At 41.3% G+C, this 17731-nt stretch overlaps 1 protein-coding gene across 4 annotated transcripts in view; it reads left to right on the top strand.

Moving 5' to 3' along the window:
* Window positions 1–17731, top strand: part of ATP2B2 (ATPase plasma membrane Ca2+ transporting 2) — a gene marked incomplete at its 5' end in the record, with an annotated part of 188145 nt that overhangs the window by 50562 nt on the left and 119852 nt on the right. For 2 of the 4 annotated variants that reach the window (XM_082487810.1, XM_082487812.1), the window contains one exon: window positions 5686–5877. In XM_082487810.1, the coding sequence (XP_082343936.1) occupies window positions 5686–5877 (192 nt within the window). Of the gene's footprint in view, window positions 1–5679; window positions 5878–17731 lie in introns of all 4 variants that reach the window. The other 2 variants (XM_082487809.1, XM_082487811.1) reach the window with 1 other exon arrangement.

The raw sequence follows: 17731 nt of genomic DNA on the forward strand, positions 1-17731 counted from the left end.
AAATGCTCTCATTAAATACTCTCCTGCTGGTGGACTGGATTCTCTCACCTGATTTTATTTTAATATGACCTAAACAGAATTTCAATCTACTGCATCAAAAAATGTTTCAGGCAACACGCGTGATAAAAGTGGGATGTCCCGGAGGCATCCGTTCTAGGTGTGAATATTTTCACTTTGTGTTTCACATCTTTGGTGTATGTTTTAGTTTGGAAAAACTCCTCCCGTGTCAGTAAACCAGGTAGTTTAGTGCAACGTATATCTTTGTGGCATACCCGGTAGCAAAGCAGGTGTTTGTTTTCCCTAGATGCCTTTTGAACAAGTCTCGTGAAGACTTTGTGACCTAATGAAGAGTGATGTTGGATTGCATCGTAGTGCGCTTGATGACATCATTATACGTAAGGGACAAAATAGCCCTTCCTTAGCGTTTGTTCCAAACCGTTAACAGTAATCCCAGTTTACTGAGCGTGTCTCCTTGCCTTCCCCGGTTTCTTAGGTAGGGACAGTTTCCTAAGGCACGTCCCGGAAACTAAATCTGTTCGTTACTAGCTATTCATTTGAGCTGAAAATTTGACTTTTTCAGCTCTTTCGGTCATTAGATAGATAATACTTCTTAGATTGAAGGAGAAGAAAAAAGGACCTGATTCCACTTCTAGCTTTTTCAGGAGAGAAAAGCAAAATAGCGCGCAGAAATCTGCTTCCGAAGCCAGAGAGTAAGAACCCGCTAAAAATGTTGAATGAGATCGTGGGTTTGAGTTTTCGATGTTACAACAGCAGTAACTGGGCTAATACTTCTAATGCACATTATGAGAGCCCGCGTGAGAGCTGTGGAAGCAGGTTATGCCAAAGCCTTGTGGAGCGGGAGTGATTCGCAGTTAAATGTGGGATAAATGGAGTTGGTGAAACAAGGCAAAGAAAATGAAATAGTTGTTGAGGTGATACTTCGTGGCGTTTTCCTTTTTAGTTTCTGGGCAAACCTGGGTAATGCGACGCTCGGCAGGCTCGTCATTTGAGAAGAGAGTTTGAGACTGGGGTGATAGGAGCTCGTGAGATAAACTACAGGTCTGTGTTCCCATAGGAAGAATTCATCCATGTCATATCTAATTGTCATTAGGGTTCGCTAACCAAAATAGTTGGTTTACCTCTGTGTGTTAACTTCAGTAGCGGTTCAGCGTCACTGTGAAGCCTTTCCTTCCCTTGCTGAGCATTTTTTCACCTTTGAAGTTATATATGCTGTGATTTTTAAATGACTTTGTTTACAGTTTTTGCTACTTGAATTTTTTTCTCCTTTTCTGGATGCATCCGAAAATGTACAGAAGACAGTAGGTAATGAATGGTTTATTTGCACAATTAGTGCAAATGTAAATTCTCTGTTCTTCATCTTACTATTCAAGGAGATGTGAAACATTCTCTTAAGTTTTATGGGGTTTTTTAATTGTTGCTTTAATGGCGATGTGCTTTTGCTAATTTTGCAGCATCAAAATCATTCTCTGTTTGCCGTGCTCTGTTTGGTTGCAGTGGAGATGACTGTCAGAGAAATACGGTTTTCCAGGAAGCATTAATTGAAATGATGGTTTTATATTCAGCATGCAGTAACTGACAGATGTAGATAAGGAACAGAGAAAATTCATTAAGTGACATTTCTCCAGTTTTTTAATCTTTTTCTCCCTCTAAAAAGCAACAATTAAAACAATTTCTGTATAAAGCCATGCCAGATGAAATCAGAAATGCATTTAATATACTGCACAACATTGTAGAAAATGTTTTCTATGCAGTCACTTTTGTTCTCCCACAAATTTCAAACAAATTTTGAGGAAAATTTTTGGAAACGGGAGCCTTAAGAAATTGTTCAAGTGCTTCAAGTGCTGGAAGGTATCAGTAATAAACTTTCGCAATATTTCCTAAACCTGCCTGTGCTATTTGTATGTAAATTTAACCCAAATCTGCATAATAATTCTAAAACACTGGGTCAAGCAAAGAAGTATTGTACGGCTTTGACACAGAAAAGCACTAAAAAAAAAAAATAAAATATTCATGCTTGTGCGGACACATGAGCATAAACCAAGCCAGTCTGTGCTTGTTGTCGTACAGGTTATAAGATGGAAGGCTGCTGCTTTTGCCAGTAACGTAGGAAGTCTGAAGTCATACTGAACTGGTATTTCCATTCCTTTTTTTTTTTTTTTTCCAGTCCTTACTGGTTCTTTTTCACTTCCTTAGCTTATCTTCATATAGAAATGATATTTCAAATTGCTTTCATTTGCAATTCTCTTTCATGATTTGCGCAGGATTCGATACTTGAGGGACAAACAAGAAATAAAAAAATATTCAGGAACAGTAATGAAGTCAGCATGTGTAATATGGAAAAAAAAAAAAAAAAGGTAAAGAAATCTAGCAGCGGGAAAGCCATCTCCTGGTTAAAAGTACTGGTGAGGACAGATGTCCACTTCCAGATCTTGCTGTGCTAATTGACGTTTTTACCATCTGTACTGCCTGTCGGCGCGCAGTAGCTGGGAAGCAGCGTCCCGCAGATCTGCCAGCGCCACGGAAAGAGCGAGTGACCTCTAATCCTCTTCAGGCAACGCAGTTAGGCTTGCTCAGAACACCTTTAGGACTCTTTAAAATCACATTTCTGAATAAAGCGGATAATTTGGAAAAGGGAAGGAGTGCCCTCCTTCTACCTTCTGCTGGCACTAGTATGGAGGATTTCTGGAAGCTGTTGCTAAATAAACATCTTACGTTGGCTCAGATTCTCAATGACACTTCCCTTAGCTGTATCTCTTTGTATAACTTTGCCTTCTCTGTGTATTTGATTATCCCTTTCTGACCCTATTTCTACAGTAATGCTTAAGACTGTTATGATGTGATTTTATCAGTTGGTCTGTAGATTTCTTCATTCTCTCCTTTCCTTTCTCTCCCTCTCCCTAAATATAGGAGTTTGTTAGTTTCTGGCATTCATTGGGAGAAAAAACCCCGAAAACCTAAATTTTGCTGAATGGGGTTTTTTTGAGTGATGACCACATCTCAGGAGAAGAGAAACCTTTTGATTTGAACTGAATATTTAATTTCATTTTCCAGTATTTCTAAATGTTTTACAGGAAAATAAATTTCAGAATTAAAGATGAATATACTGTTTATTTTAGGTGAGACTGCCTTGGTGAGTAATTTCACCAAAGCATAGGCTTATAGAAAAGAATAAAATCACACAAATGATTTACCCTTGTCTGTTTCTGGGTCTTAAGGAAGAGAATATTTATTACAAAATATGAAAGAGCACAATTAAATAAAATATATGTCTAAATTCCAATGTAGGTTACTTAGACTATAGTCTGGAAGATAATGGTAACCCTAGATGATACAAACTCAGTCTGGTCCTCAACCTTATGGTCTTTAAATAAACCATTTTTGTCTTAGAGCAAAAGCAGCTCCTCGAGTCCCAAGGTCTGTCTGCTGCTTTGGAGGCTTCTCAGCGTGTGTGTGTATTTCTGTGTGCATTATCATCAGTAACGTAGGACGGGATACGTATACTTTTTATGGCATCCTGATGGTAAAGTATATAGCATAATTTCAAAGTCGTGAATTCATCATATCTAGGTAAATATAATTAGGATTCTTGCAAAACACTGTGGCTATTTCTTGTGCTACCTCAGCCATCCCTTTCACGCTGTTGAGTACCCAGTCTTCTACTGACCTGCTGGAGCTGGCCCACCACTGGGCACACATGTTCTCTGTCGGAAAACAGGCATTCTTCAGACATCTCGTCCTTTCCAATGTGCATTTGAGCCCTGAAAGCTGATCAAACTGCGTTTGTGTGGTCTCTGCTAAAGGCTGTCCCTATGTCAGGTCCCATCAGTGGTGAGCGACTCCCCTGACGGCTCACGTGTGCTGTCCTGACTTCTGCGATCTGCATCGGTTCACAAAAGGGCAACTCCCCAAATGGCTCCTAGCCTGCAATTTGTATTTCATAGGGAAAAGCGTTTCCCCACGTTGGAAGCTAACTGGGAGCTCGCGGCGGAGTGGAGCGGAGCGGTTTGACATGTTATTGTTTGAACCATGGAGGGTAATGTAGACACCCTCCATAATAGCTGGAACCTGTCTGTTACAGTGTCGCTGAGCACTAGGTACGGAAAATTAAATGAAGTGAGGTAATAATAACTACAGCATGCCTTTATCTGGGAGAGAAGGATCGTGTTTCTTAGAAGCTGAAGGTGAAATGAAAGTTTGATGAGTTAACCAAGAGCCAGAAGCTACACAGCAGCTGTAATTATATACCTTAAGTGAAAGGTGAGTCAACGTCTTTGCCCGTGCTGTGGCGGGATTGCTGTGTTCAGAAAAGCATCGCTTTCGTCTTGAGGAAATTACGCTTGGGCCTGGGGCTGTCACCCAGGAGGGGCCCTACTGCCAGTTGCGCCAGTCCCGAATGGCCGAGACGTAGAGCTGGGTACCATTAGCACAGGAGGATCCGGATTTGCTTTGCTTGGCGTCTTGAAAAGATGCCATTAATAGGGCTCTGCATTCCTGAATTCCCCCATAGGTGCTGGCGGGCTGTGGGGGAGGCGAGGAAGTACCCTAACCAGCCTGAAGAGAGGAACCCTTATGGGGTGGGGGCGACCGGTTCCTCTGGCGCTCTTGCAGGCACCGCTGAAGCCCTCCGGGGGCGACGCGCCATCGGAGTATTTCTGTTGTGTCACGTCAGGGCGAATAAGCATGAATAACTTTACGGTGCTGATCACATTCAAAACCTACAGTTTTGTAAATGCTCCAACTGATATCAAATATTATTTGGCAGATAACGTGTAACGGCTTATTTTATTGCAGTTCTCTGTGCTGCCGAGAGCAGTATATGGGCACAGTTATTCTTCCCTAACACTTGCAAGTCTTTTTTTTTTTTTTTTTTTTAGCTCAAAAAGGCGCTAGACGTGTATACATTAATGTAATTAAAAAATAGGGAAAAACCACCTAAGTGGGTTGTTCAGCACAACCACACATTCTTACACTGTATCCTTACATTGAAATGTTCTTAAGTTGAAAGTGTCATGCAAAATTCCTGCGTTTTTATGTCGATTTAAGGAACCATGTAGTTTCCTTTTTACTTTCTTTGCGTATATAACCTGTCGCTTGGGTTGTCCTTTTACCAAGTAACAAAAAATAGGCGCAGTTCGTTCCAGCGGTGGTGTGGCAGTGGGTACGCAGCAAGAGGGGTTGCTTTGAAGTAGAACAAGACGTGCTTTAATGATTTATACTTTGAGGTCGTCGACCTGAGGTCAGAAGAAAGCTCTGGATGCTGCTTCTACTGCTATGCCCAAAGGCTGCCAACAGCTGTTCCGTCGCAAATATAATTTATTTGTGCTTTATGATCTATTTTCAGAATTCATTGCTTTACGTGTACGTATGTATCTATATACATAGGTCTTATTAAAGTAAACTTACTAATTCAAAGACTATGATTTAAACTGGCGGGGATTAGTACTAAATAGAACCTATAAGGATTCTGTTCAGAACGTAAGGACGAATCACCTTGCAAAACCAAATTTAAGTGGAAAATCTACTTATTTGTTAATATGCCATAGATGGTACAGCTTGTAGTTGTTCTCGGAGAAATAATTTATAGGAATGCAGATATAAGTGGGCATTTTCGATTTCACTGCAATTTTAATTTCTTTCTTTCTTTTACTTTATTTACAGGATTAGCTGGCACTGCTGCAGACCTAGAAAAGAGAAAGCTTATTTTTGGAAAAAATTTTATACCTCCAAAGAAGCCAAAAACATTCTTACAGCTAGTCTGGGAAGCGTTGCAGGATGTCACTCTTATAATCTTGGAAATTGCAGCCATCATATCTTTGGGGCTTTCGTTTTATCAGCCGCCTGGAGAAGGGAACGAAGGTAAAAACTTTTTATAGAAGTCGTTCGTATAAGTTTAAGTAAAACCAGCCCTATATCTCAAATGGATTCCGTCCCCACCCTCCGGAAGGTCACTAACAGGAAATTTCCATGTGGTTTGTTCCTATTACCATTACATCTGGTACTGACATATTTTTTGTGCGCTTGACATTTCTTTATGCAAATAGCTGAACCCCACGACATGTGCTAAACGAGTTAAAGAAAAATCATAATATTCTTATAAACCTGAAGTATTTCTGTTTCTGTTTTCACCTTTGAGCTTGTGTATGGTGTTTGCTTATTCACCTTAGGTTGCTGTTTACCGCATTATAGAGGACAAATACGTAACTGCTTATATAACCCATGTGTCCTATCTACACGAACGTGGACGAGGCTTCGGCTAGGTTATACCGGCTAAAGACTTGACCTTAGTGAAATTCACTCATTTTAGTATTTTTAGGGATGTAACTAAGGCTAGTGTGCCTGGCTCAAAAGGCAGTATTAGAGGCGAAGTCGTGTTGCTTATAAACTATACACTGCAGAATCCTTCTGTGATAGCTGTAGAAGGTTCTAACACCCTGCCTGCCCCCTCGCCCCCCTCCTTTTCCCCCCCTTTGGAAAGTACTCTTGAATTCACATGCTTAAAATATTCCTTCCTCTACATAAACGCAAGATTTCCATTTCTGGCAACTGCTCCAGATTTATTTTTTTTTTTTTTCCCCCTGCTCTCTCATAGACTTATAAAGCTGGATAAAGCATGCTGTGTGAAATGACGTGAATCGCTTGGCAAATGTCTGAAGAATGTCTTCCTCTAAATATAGCCTTGAAATGCTTTTTACATTCGCTTCGGTTTCCTTTGGCGACTTTCCTTGAAGACCCTTCCTTCTTCCTTTTCCATTCACAAGCAGAAGAAGCACGTAGCTATGCCCAACTCTGGTAGCATATTTGTGATCCTTTAATCCTTTATACATAATCAGGAATCTTTTGTTGCTTTCTCACTGAATTTTGAACACGTGACTACTGATTCAGCAGGTGTCCGATTTAGGCATAAAAAGATCAAGGAGTCGTTTGGGTTTTAGCTGTAGAAAATGTTATTTGTTATTATTACCTCAAATAACTGGACATGGTAGAATACCCTGGGGATGTTGTAAACCATGAACGATGCTTTATGAAATTAGAATTTAGTTCTGCAGATTTTTTTTCTTAGGCATAAATGTGAAGACTACCCTCTTATTTCTTAATTTATTTGGTGGGAAAGGAATTTTGAAAAGAAGATTGTTACAGGTTTAGGAAGAGGGGTGTTTTTTTTTTAAATTATTATTCTTATTATTTCGATACTGCATTTAAAATCTTTCTTTTCCCATGGGAAGGTATGAAACATCTGAAATTCTGAGATAGTCTGAAAAGCTCAGCAGCACAGCCTGTGAAAAAGCGTTTGTGTTTTCCCACAGCACAGTATTTTATTCAATGGTCACTGTTTTCCCAATGTTTTTAGAATTGTTTTCCTGGAAGGTTTTGCCATGTTTTACACAGGGAGAATAAATCAAGTTAGTGAATATCTTTTAATCCAACTTTTTGAACACATTGTAAAGGTACTTTATGGGTTTTTTTAAATCTTTTTTTGAGCAGCTGTATAAATGTGGGAGATTCTCTTTCATTTTAAAATTAGTATATAATAAATGGCCGCCAAGGATGCCAGTAGTTTACTGGTAGATGTCCTTTTTCAAGAGTCATAAACACTGAAAAACTGACATACTGAGCTTGATTTTGCCGTTGGTGAAGTAGTCATACTTGAAATTGGTTTGGTGGTTTTGCCCTAACCTTTGGTAACCAACTATAAACTAAAATTATATGTAGACTAATGTTGAGTAACAGTCAAATTAACTTTTTGTGGAGAACCCAAATGTGCTGTTTTGCCTACGCTTAAGCCAATTTATTGAACAATTTAAACTCTTTCTTGAATTGAGCGTGAACCTGGATTCAGACCAAACACGGTCCTAGCTGAGAAGACTGCAGTTCTTTGAGAGCGCAGCAACTCCCGTGCTGTGCGTCTTGTGCGATGTCTGCTTGTCTCTCTAAAGCTCATATTCATTATACATTGCTGTAGATTGGTCCACCTGTGCATTGCTGTTGTAACAGAGAATATGGAAAAAGTATCATATAATCTGTAATGTTCTCGCAGCAGTCTGCTTTATGCCTGGTCTGGTTTTCTTGAGGCGAGAGGGTAATACTGCCTATGGGATGTAATAGGGAATCCCGACCCAGTGACCGGGTAAGCGACAAATGCTCCTTTGGGAAGTGTGAAAACTCATATTTTCCTTTTCTGACTCTTCCCAGAATGAAAATTATTCATTGAAATGTACATTTATTTGCAAGCTCCGTGTTTCTTCTTGAAAAATAATATATTTTCTTCTGAAAATACAGCGCAGTGTCAGGAAGGGCAGCTGGTGTTTCTTGCTGGCTGTCTACTCTTGAACTTGCCCAACTCCTCCACAGCCTACTTCAACAATTTCTCGGGCGGCTTCTGGATGAAGTTAGTAGTTGTGCTGTCCAGCCCCCGGGTGATGCCTTTGTGGGGAGCAGGCGGGAGGCAGTGCCGCTCCCTGGTGCTCACATCTCCCCACGATCTCTTGGTGGAAGCGGTGTGGAGGGGCGGTGGTGCGCGCTCGCAGCCGCTGGGGCTTGGCCCGTGGGCTCACTAGCTAACGGTCAGCTTCGCTGGAAAGAATTGCTCTTTCTAGGTGATGCATTCTTAACTTTTTTTTTGTTTTCCTGTCCCTAAAAGTTGTTGGTATTTGATTTTGCTGGTTGATGGCAATGTGAAATGTAAAGCTTGTGACAGTCAAGTTTGACTACAGCTCAACAAAAAGTCCCCTTTGTGTAACAGGATGCTACTTCTTGGTGCGTGGTTGTTTTATAGTATAGAAGACAGCCTCCTCTTTTGCCTTCTAATTTTTTTTTTTTCAAGATGAAATGCATTTTGAAATGCATTTTTGAAAATGGGTCAGCAAGACTGTTCTTCCCGCACTGATTTGCCCAGTCATCGCTGCTAATTGTCTGAACTCATCAACTTACTATCCTCCACATGGCCCTTTTAGAGTCTAAAACCAATTGTAAACATAAACTCAATACTGTTGCAATGTAAAAGACTCGAAGGAAAAAAAAAGGAAAAAGCCGAAGCCTTTATGATCAGAGAGGTGTGAGACGCTGCCGGGAGGTGGGACGGCAAGGGCGGTGATCGAGAACAGCCGATTTCCGCGCAGGCTCGTGGCGTGCGTAGTGACACTCTGTTTCTTACCGCGGTGAAGTTTGTACTGCGAATTGGTCTCGCGATGCACGGGGTAACTCTGCTCATTCTTTGGTCATGGCTAAAAGTGCCGTCATCATCTCAGGCTTTTTCAATGCCTTTGAGATCTGTGACTAGGATGGGACGGTGAACAGAGCATGAGCCTTTCTGTTGGAGACAGACCTACGTAAAAGTGGACGTTTCCACAGAAATCGCTTTGTCGGTGGCAGAAACATCAGTATTAGCCAAATGCTTTTTTTTTTTCCCCCCTTTTGCTCAGAAAGACCTCGGTCTATCTTCAGGAGCAACTCGAATGAGAAGTCTGACCAGGGAGCTGTAGCTGAAGCCATAAAAGAGTGTGTCTTGGGAGATATCAGAGAAGGGTTTGAACAGGCTGGAGTCTACAATGCGAGCTGGATATCTTTTATTTTCTATTATTGGCAAATACACAAAGAGACCTGAATAAGAGATGACGGTGATGTAGGGCAAGTTCATTAGCAGCCACCGAAGGAGGCTGAAGAAGAACACTTGGAAAAGCCAGTGGAGAGCAAGGCTGTGATTTGATCGAGCCTCTTCAGTCTTTATGGGGAGTGGAATTTCTCTCATGCCGGACATTTTGAGATTCAGCTTTTTTTTTTTAAAATACTAACTTTACATGAAAGCTCAAATAAGAATGAGATAATGGAAGTAAAATTTTACAGTGCGTTTAAAACGGGCCAACTGTTTTCTTTCAGCATTTTTGATTGACACAGTACTGTCTCACAATATTTCATTTGCTTATTGCTTAGGTCTAACTTGGAAAGTTGTGACCATCTAAAAGTGACAACCTTTCTTTGTAGGAATAAGGGATAGTAACATGAGAGTAAGGCACTTTAAGACATGGTGTCAGGGAAACACCACCTTGCGTATTTTTTTAATCAAGCGTACGTATACACTGCCTTTATATCTAATATGTATCTGCCTTTCGCATATCCTAAACTTTTATCTACTAATGACCTTATTAGTTAATATAATGAGTTGAAGTTTTCTTTATTTTTTAGAATGTATACAACTCTTTCTTTTTGGACACTTGAAACCTACTTTAATTTTTGAAGCTATATCAGAATCAGCATTTAAGTGGTTTCTGCCGTTTAAGTGCAAAATATTTCTCCTGAGGCTTTTGAAGGAGGAAAGCATAATAAAATCCACACATCCAAAAAATATTAGAGTACAGCAATTGCTTCAGGAACCTCGTCTAAGGGTACAGTCTAATGTATGGATATGTTAGTGCGTTTTGCTCTATTAAGCAGTTATGAGCTCAAAAGTTCATTTTCTATGTGTATTTCTATGTGGCTATTATTTTCCATTTTAAGCTATGAATGATGGTACAGCACCAAGTTTTAAGTCCTTTGGCTGTAGCATAATTGCATTTCCAAACATGTATAACACAGCTTGCTATTACCTTGAGAAAATTAAGTAGCTTAATATCTCCTAACTTGCATTCGGTTTACACTAATGGAAACAGTTGACATTTCTGCAGTTTTGAAGTATCGGGAGCGACATTTCTCACCCGATCTTAACTGGAGGGAAGTAGTAATCTATTGTTGGTCGTACATGAAGTTTTTGTTCTACTGCAATTCTTCATTTAACATATGGGTGAATCTTGGAAAACACGATTTCATTTTCTGCTGCAATCACAAAATCTGATCTATGGGAATTACTAGATAATAGTGTAGTTTTCTTTTATTGCTTCTCCAGAAGCCGCTTCAGTTCCTATATTTTCATATTTCCTAGCAAGAGTGAAAGTTTCAAGAATTTTGTTCTCCAAAGCTATGCTAAAGTTGTTTTTATGATCTGCTTTGCATTCCCTTTTACCGTCTGACAGGCCATTAGGAGCAATTGAGTATTTCTGCATAAATTATTGTCAGCCCTGTAGCAATTACTGCTCTCATTACCGATCCACACAGAACCATTTTCTGCTCTTTCAAAAAAAGTGCAGAACTGCTGCTGCGTTTCAGCGAATGCATTTTGAGAGAAAATGCCCGGTGCAGATGTAGTCTCTACGACAGGGATGATCACATCGGGGTGCGATTTCGGCAAGTTAAGAATACTTTGTTCCTCTGAACAAAATCCTTCCGTGTCCTGGGTGAGTCGGTTACAGGCTCTGTTCCCTGAGCAAACGGGATCGTGAGCCTATGATATGTACAGAGGATTCATGAATATACGGGATCCTGGCTTCATTTCTTTTTGTTATATAGATTAGAGTTAGTCCAGGACTAAGTTTGATGTATATGTATATCAGCGTATGGTGAAATCATTTTTGTATACGGTTCGTAAAGAAGTCTCAAGCGCCCTGTTTTTCAAGACAGCGTATGAACAGAAGGAGCTGCTTTGTGAGATGAAGTACCCGCGCTGTGGTCTCAAACCATTACGTTGCGTGAGGAAGTGAAACGTCCTTTGGCAAAGAGAGCTTAGACTCAGAAGCCCACCAAGGGAGTGAGAAACGGCAGTGCTGCTCTCGGTTGCTCTCAGATCTTGGTCTCTTTTTGGCTGTAGATCTGCAGGAATTGCCCACCTGTTGGTTGGGTTTTGGTTTTGGGGTGGTTTTTTTGGTGGTTGTTTGGTTTTGGTTTTTTTTTTTTTTTTTTTTTAACTCTTTCCCCTTAGATCTCTGCTGAAACTGTGAGTTCTTGCAGGAATGACTTAATTGCAGTTTGCAATTCTTCTGTCCCTTTCCATAGCCATCTTCAGACAGCCTGCCCTGCCCTTCAGAGCGAATCAGCAGCGTTGCCCAGGTTCGGTGCATCCCCCAGCTATACCCCTGTTGAACTGGTTAAAAATTTTCAGAGTCGTCTTCTAGCACCTTCAGTAGCAATTTCTGAGCCTTCTTGAATCCTCTCCCTTGTTACTATCTTCAGGCCTTATATCACACGAGGCTCTTATTACCCGGTTGCAAAAACCACTTATGTCAACACCTGACAATCATTTAGTGTTTACATGACTGTAACAAAGCTTTTAGCTTTTCTTCCTTGAATTCTCTTTCCTTATATGGATTACAAAGGGGGGGAGTAGCCTGAGGTAAGGTGTTTTAACATCCCAGTGTTCAGTGTGAACCGCAGGCATGATGTCTTATTTTCAAGCGTACGGTTCTTTGCAGCTTAAGGGGGGGAAAAAGGAGAAGTCTTTTTGACTGAGGTGGCTTCCGTTAAAATTCCCAAGGCAAAACTCTATATTGAAAACAGAGTTAAATGATCGGTTACGCTGGTTAATGCTGCTTGCTGGAGGTTTGGCTGGGTTAGCCTTCCTCTTCTTCATGCAACATGTTAATAAACAAGAAAAAAACACAGAAATGGGGCACGGTTGCCTGAAATGTGGTCCTCCCAAGCCCCTTGTGTGAAGCTGTTGGTGGTGGTGACGTGCTGCTGCTCGGGGCTGTGGCTGGGGTGCCTGCTCACCTCTCACAGTCTCTCGTAAGGGAACGAAGTCATATCTCCTGGGGTTCACCACCCGGTTGTTTCCTTAGCATTCCTATAATGTGCCACATTGCTTGGTCAGCGGGGAATTAAGTTGGAGGGTGAAATCAGAAAGAGTATCTGCACAGCTGGAGGGAAGATCCAGGTGGTCCACAGCTCCCATGAGGATGATTGCTTATCTTGTTTCTGTGCTAAGCCTCCCTGCCGAGGTAGTACTCGTGGTACAACTGTTCTGTGCAAATCTTATGCTCCTTTTGTGTGAACCTGAACAAGTAGACGTGTACGGATTGAATGGACAGCAGGTCATGGTCAGGCATGGAGATGCAAGGGCCAACGTGCACATCAATGCTGGATTCGCCGGGTAGCTCTAAAGGTCTTCACAACAGACACAAAGCAGCCATGTGGTGTTCAGATGAAAAACTCTGTAAAAATCAGTCTGAGGGGGAAAAAAAACCCACCCCGAACAAACAACTTCCCCCCTGCCTTGTCCAGATCCATTGCTTGGGAGCTGAAACGCTGTGCTGTTCTCATCTTCGCTCAGGTTACTGCCTGTGAAGGTACGACTCCAAATATGTCTCTTGACATTTCATCGCGTTGAACAAGTCTGTAGAAATAAATCACAGCGGGAATGATTTGACCAGCCAATAGTGCAGGTATCTCGGCAAAGAAGTGAAAAAAAAGTAAAAAATTAATTCATATATATGTATATAAAAGAATATATATATAAACACATAAAGCAGCTGGCAACAAACTGCTCTTTCTGGGTTAGGAGTGAAAGTGCTGAATTTAATACTGGTTAGCGTGAATCTCTGTCCAGTTTGTAGGCTGTATGGGTATACATTTTTTTTAAAAGAATATTTCTGTTAATTTGGGTCAGTCCAGTCCTCCTTGAGAGTTCCCTGCCCTTGATGCGAATTGTGCTGGAGCAGAGCCGCTGCAATAGGCTGTGCGCTGGGTTTCAGCTGGGCTCAAGCACAGCCTCCTGTTATAAAGGTCCGTTGTCTGTCCCAGGTCCCCAGCACTTATTTTACGGAATCTCTTGGATTAAAAAAATGATGTAATAACATGTAATTAAGACATTGCTCCTTCAAAACATTCCAAAATTTTGTTGTTGTGGGCAGCATCTTTTTGTGGTTCCAATTCTCGGCTTTCCTTAGATCAGTTTGTGGTTTTGCTGCTTTTCACGTGACATCTAGGCTGCTAAAGGGAATTTTACCCTAATAACGTGCAGCAGACATTCAGGCATTCCCCTGCATCCAGGGGAAAATACGAAATACCACCTTTCTAATATGGCTCCAAGGTACTGTTAACAATTCTCTTAATTGTTCTGTATTTGCATGTATAAACAGCAGAAGTTTCCCATTGAGCTCTCAACCTTTTGCATAAATGGGTTTGGATTTTTTTTTTTTACCCAGGGATAGTTCCTACCACCCATTGCATATATTTGCAAGTCAGGCAAAATCCTATGCCAGTTTGTTATCTTCAGATCCACGTGCAGGGTTTATCTTCTGCCAAATCTCTGCACGTAGAGAAACTTTCCCTCCGTTGGAGGATGCACCGAGAGACCTCAGCCTGCCGTGCTGGATCGGCAGGCACCGGTCCCCGTGGCAGTCTAGCAAGGTGTATGGTAAGAATAAGGGACAATGGAGGTGGTGGTGGGGGAACCCTAACAAACCAACCCTAAAACCAGCCTTGGCACGGTTGCTGGAGATAATGGCTCACAGCTGTGTTGCCCCGTGGACAACTCTTCGAGGTTAATTTCTTCAGTTTATTGGTATGCAGGAGATGTGTGCTTCCTTTCTGTTTGGAAGGAAAGCGGTGCATCGCCGTCCGGCTTCCCCTCGAGGACGGATGCTGGGGCTTACAGGGAGAGTGGGGCAGCTCTGTAATTCAGGCAAGGGGGGGCAGGAAGGAAAAAGACCCTTTCTGTGTTGCCATGTGCGGTGGGACAGCCTGACGGATTTGATAAAATTCTTCTCTTTGCCCCAGTTTCTAATCTTTTGATTTGCTTCCCTTCTGTTTCTTTACCAATAGTTGTGGCACAACTACCTGCATCTTAGTATCTTCAGGTAGCTGATATGTGGAGTCTCTCACTCCTTCGGTATCCAGTTCTTAGCAGTTTCTTTCCACTCTCACAGAAACGTATGTTTTCTTTTTTGTTGTTTTTTAAGAGTCATTGCCCAGGTCATAAACTTCTTATATCGTCTGCCCAGGAAGTGTAATGTCTTAGTAGATTTATTTGGTTTTCTCTGGGGATTCTGGAAATCTTACATTTTTTCTGATGCAATCAGCTTATTCTTAAATTGTATAAATATACAGAAGGCCTGCTGGGGCGACCTTGAAATAGCTCCTTGTGTGCGCAAACACCTATTGGCGCAGGAGCAACACGCAGGTGTCACTCGGGCAGGAAGCGAGCGGCGGCTATAAAATGAATCGCGGGATTAGCTCGGCAGGAGCACTACCAGCTCATCTGGCGTTGGAAATGGTACTCCGCTATTATTAAATCCTGCGGCAGAGTACAGTCGGTTCCTGCCAAATGTAAACATACTGCTTTTATTGTTTTTATCTTTATTGATCGTTTGTATTACCCTAAGACTAGCAATGGGCACTAGTAAATCTGCGCGGGGCTCAAGGTTTCATTTAAACAAGAAATACTCACGTGTCGCTTTTGCTTAAATGACCCCGGGGGATAAGCTGTTGTTTCAAAGAAGTTAAAGAAAGTAAAAGCACTAATTATTGAGGAACTCTAACCAAATTTAATTTAAAAGTAACCTCAGATAAATAACCACATGAAAATCTTGAGCCGTCCTCTGAGGAATTCAGTTCATTTACTTCCAAGTGAGACGCAATGAATAGAATTGCATATAAACTGGATGTTTTAATGCAGCGTTTATCAATTTTTACCTTGTCTTTACCCATACAGTCCACATCCGGGATTTCATCCTACATTTTCCTTAGCATTTCAATTCAGTAGGGCTACATGGTTAATGAGGCACATCAATTTTTTAATTCCTTTGCCAGACTTTTATGTACTGAGAGTCTTGCGGGGCCAATTCAGGATCCTGGGACACAAAGACTTCCACAGGAAAGCGTTGCATATGTCTCCCTGTCTCTAAAAATCTGTCTCCCTAGGTCTCATTACTATGCACTTAATATATTTGATTAATAAGTGAAAGAATCAGGAATGTCAGAAATGAGTCAGCTGAACAAAGTTAATTCTCCATTCTTTGTGGCAGTTTCAAATCTTAAGCTTTTTTTTAAAAAGCATTTTGCATGTGATAACGTAGATTGCATTAAAAACACAGAAACGTAGGCAGCATAAAAACCTGCTTTGTAAGGCCAACATGAATGTGGTTTTACAAATCGCCTGAAGTCATAGCAGTACATAGCACTAAACACCTGTGAGCCTTCTGGCAGCCCTCCCAGTTTTGAAGCCAATGTTGAGGTGAAACACCGACTCCGCAACCTGCGTGTGTGATCTTTACGTTTAAAAAAAATGTCATCAAGTGATATTTTTGGTACATTGAAAATCCGTTCTCTCTTTAAGTCCTTTCCATAGTGCAAAATGTATTTGTAGCAAATGAGCTAAATTTCATTCATGGTGATACTTTGCAGTGATTTTAATCTCAGCTCCCGGCCTGCCCGTGGACTATGTCAGTGAAAAAGCAGAGCACCCCAGCATCCCTCAGCCATTACTTAAAATATTTTCAGAATTGTGTTGCAGATGCTGAAAACAACAATAATTAGCAACCATCTTCAAATCTCTTGTATGTCTCAAAAGGTCAAGGGAACAGCTGAACTGTCGTGTAATCCTCACTGTCAGTGTCAACTAATCGCCCCCTGGCACGGCAGGGAAACCTAGCTGCCGTTTCCGAGTTCTTTATCCGTACTGTTTGCAGGCTGGAAGCGCTGGTTCTAATTTTGCAGGACTGCCGACCGTTTGTATGGTACAACGTAATCTTATACCAAACCAGGGACTTCTTCAGAGGGTTTTAGTTCTAACTTGATTTCATTTCAGCCCTTAATTAGAACAGATTTGGAATTACACTGATTTATCTCAGAGCGCTTTCTAATGACTTTGTTTTGACTGTAAAAACCTAACATGCGTATATTATTCTGTAAGTCTGTATAGAATGTGTTACATAACGTTCTTCAGGCACTGAGGAATAGTAAATCAGTGGAAAACAGGTCGTATATAAGAGGGTATAAGGGCAACGCAGCCTTAAAAGCTGATATGTCCTAATAGGAATCCTTTATCATCTTTGCTGCGAATAAATAACGCTGACCCAGCTGTCACTGCGCTAGAGGTTTTTATTGTGCTGTTCGAGGAGGAAAATTCACAAGAGAAGCTGAGACGATAAAAGTGCAGCTATTAGAAAATAGCATTGTTACATAAAATAGATTCATCGCAAAGTATAGCTTAATTTCAGAGTTATCAAAACACAACTTTTGAGGAGTGGTGTTGCACACACTCAAATGCTTTCATCGCTCTTCATAAAAACTAAGCCATGCGATTCCCAAAGGATTTTTTTAAACCAGTCTAAACCGTCTGTCAGCACCAGGGATGGAGCAGTTGGCATCCTGGAAAATAGGAGAAACAGAACTATTTGCCCTCTTAAAAACAGCTTGTTCTGCCAGAACCCCACCATTTAACCTCCTTCCTCCCAAAGCCGGGGTGAGGTGAAGCAGCATATGGCTTCTAGTGACATTAGCCCAATCTGTTTTGCTAAATAAAATAGTTCCTTTAAGAATTTGCTTAGGAAAGTATCGCACTTTTTAATTCCTGCCCTAAATCGTACTTCAACGCAAGGTCTAAATATCCAGGAGTGGGGAACAGAAGAGGTTGGGATCTCCGGCTCTTACATGCGTGTCCAAACTGCCGTGCGTGCCAAGTATCTCACCGTCTTCCAAGACTTGTATAAGGCTGTTTTCACGAGGAGAAAACTGCTCGTTTGAGTTGTCATTACCTGGATACGCTATTTAATTTCTGAAACATTTTTGCTCGTATGATGTTTTCTAGATTCAAAAGATGGGACAAATTTAGGTTTAGGGCTCCAAACTAGATGAATTGGCAGGAGTCCTGGGCGGGATGGGGTCATGGAGAGCGTGACGCAAGGAT

This window comes from Vanellus vanellus, assembly GCF_965231255.1.
Source record: "Vanellus vanellus genome assembly, chromosome: 9".
In the NCBI taxonomy this organism is placed as follows: domain Eukaryota; kingdom Metazoa; phylum Chordata; class Aves; order Charadriiformes; family Charadriidae; genus Vanellus; species Vanellus vanellus.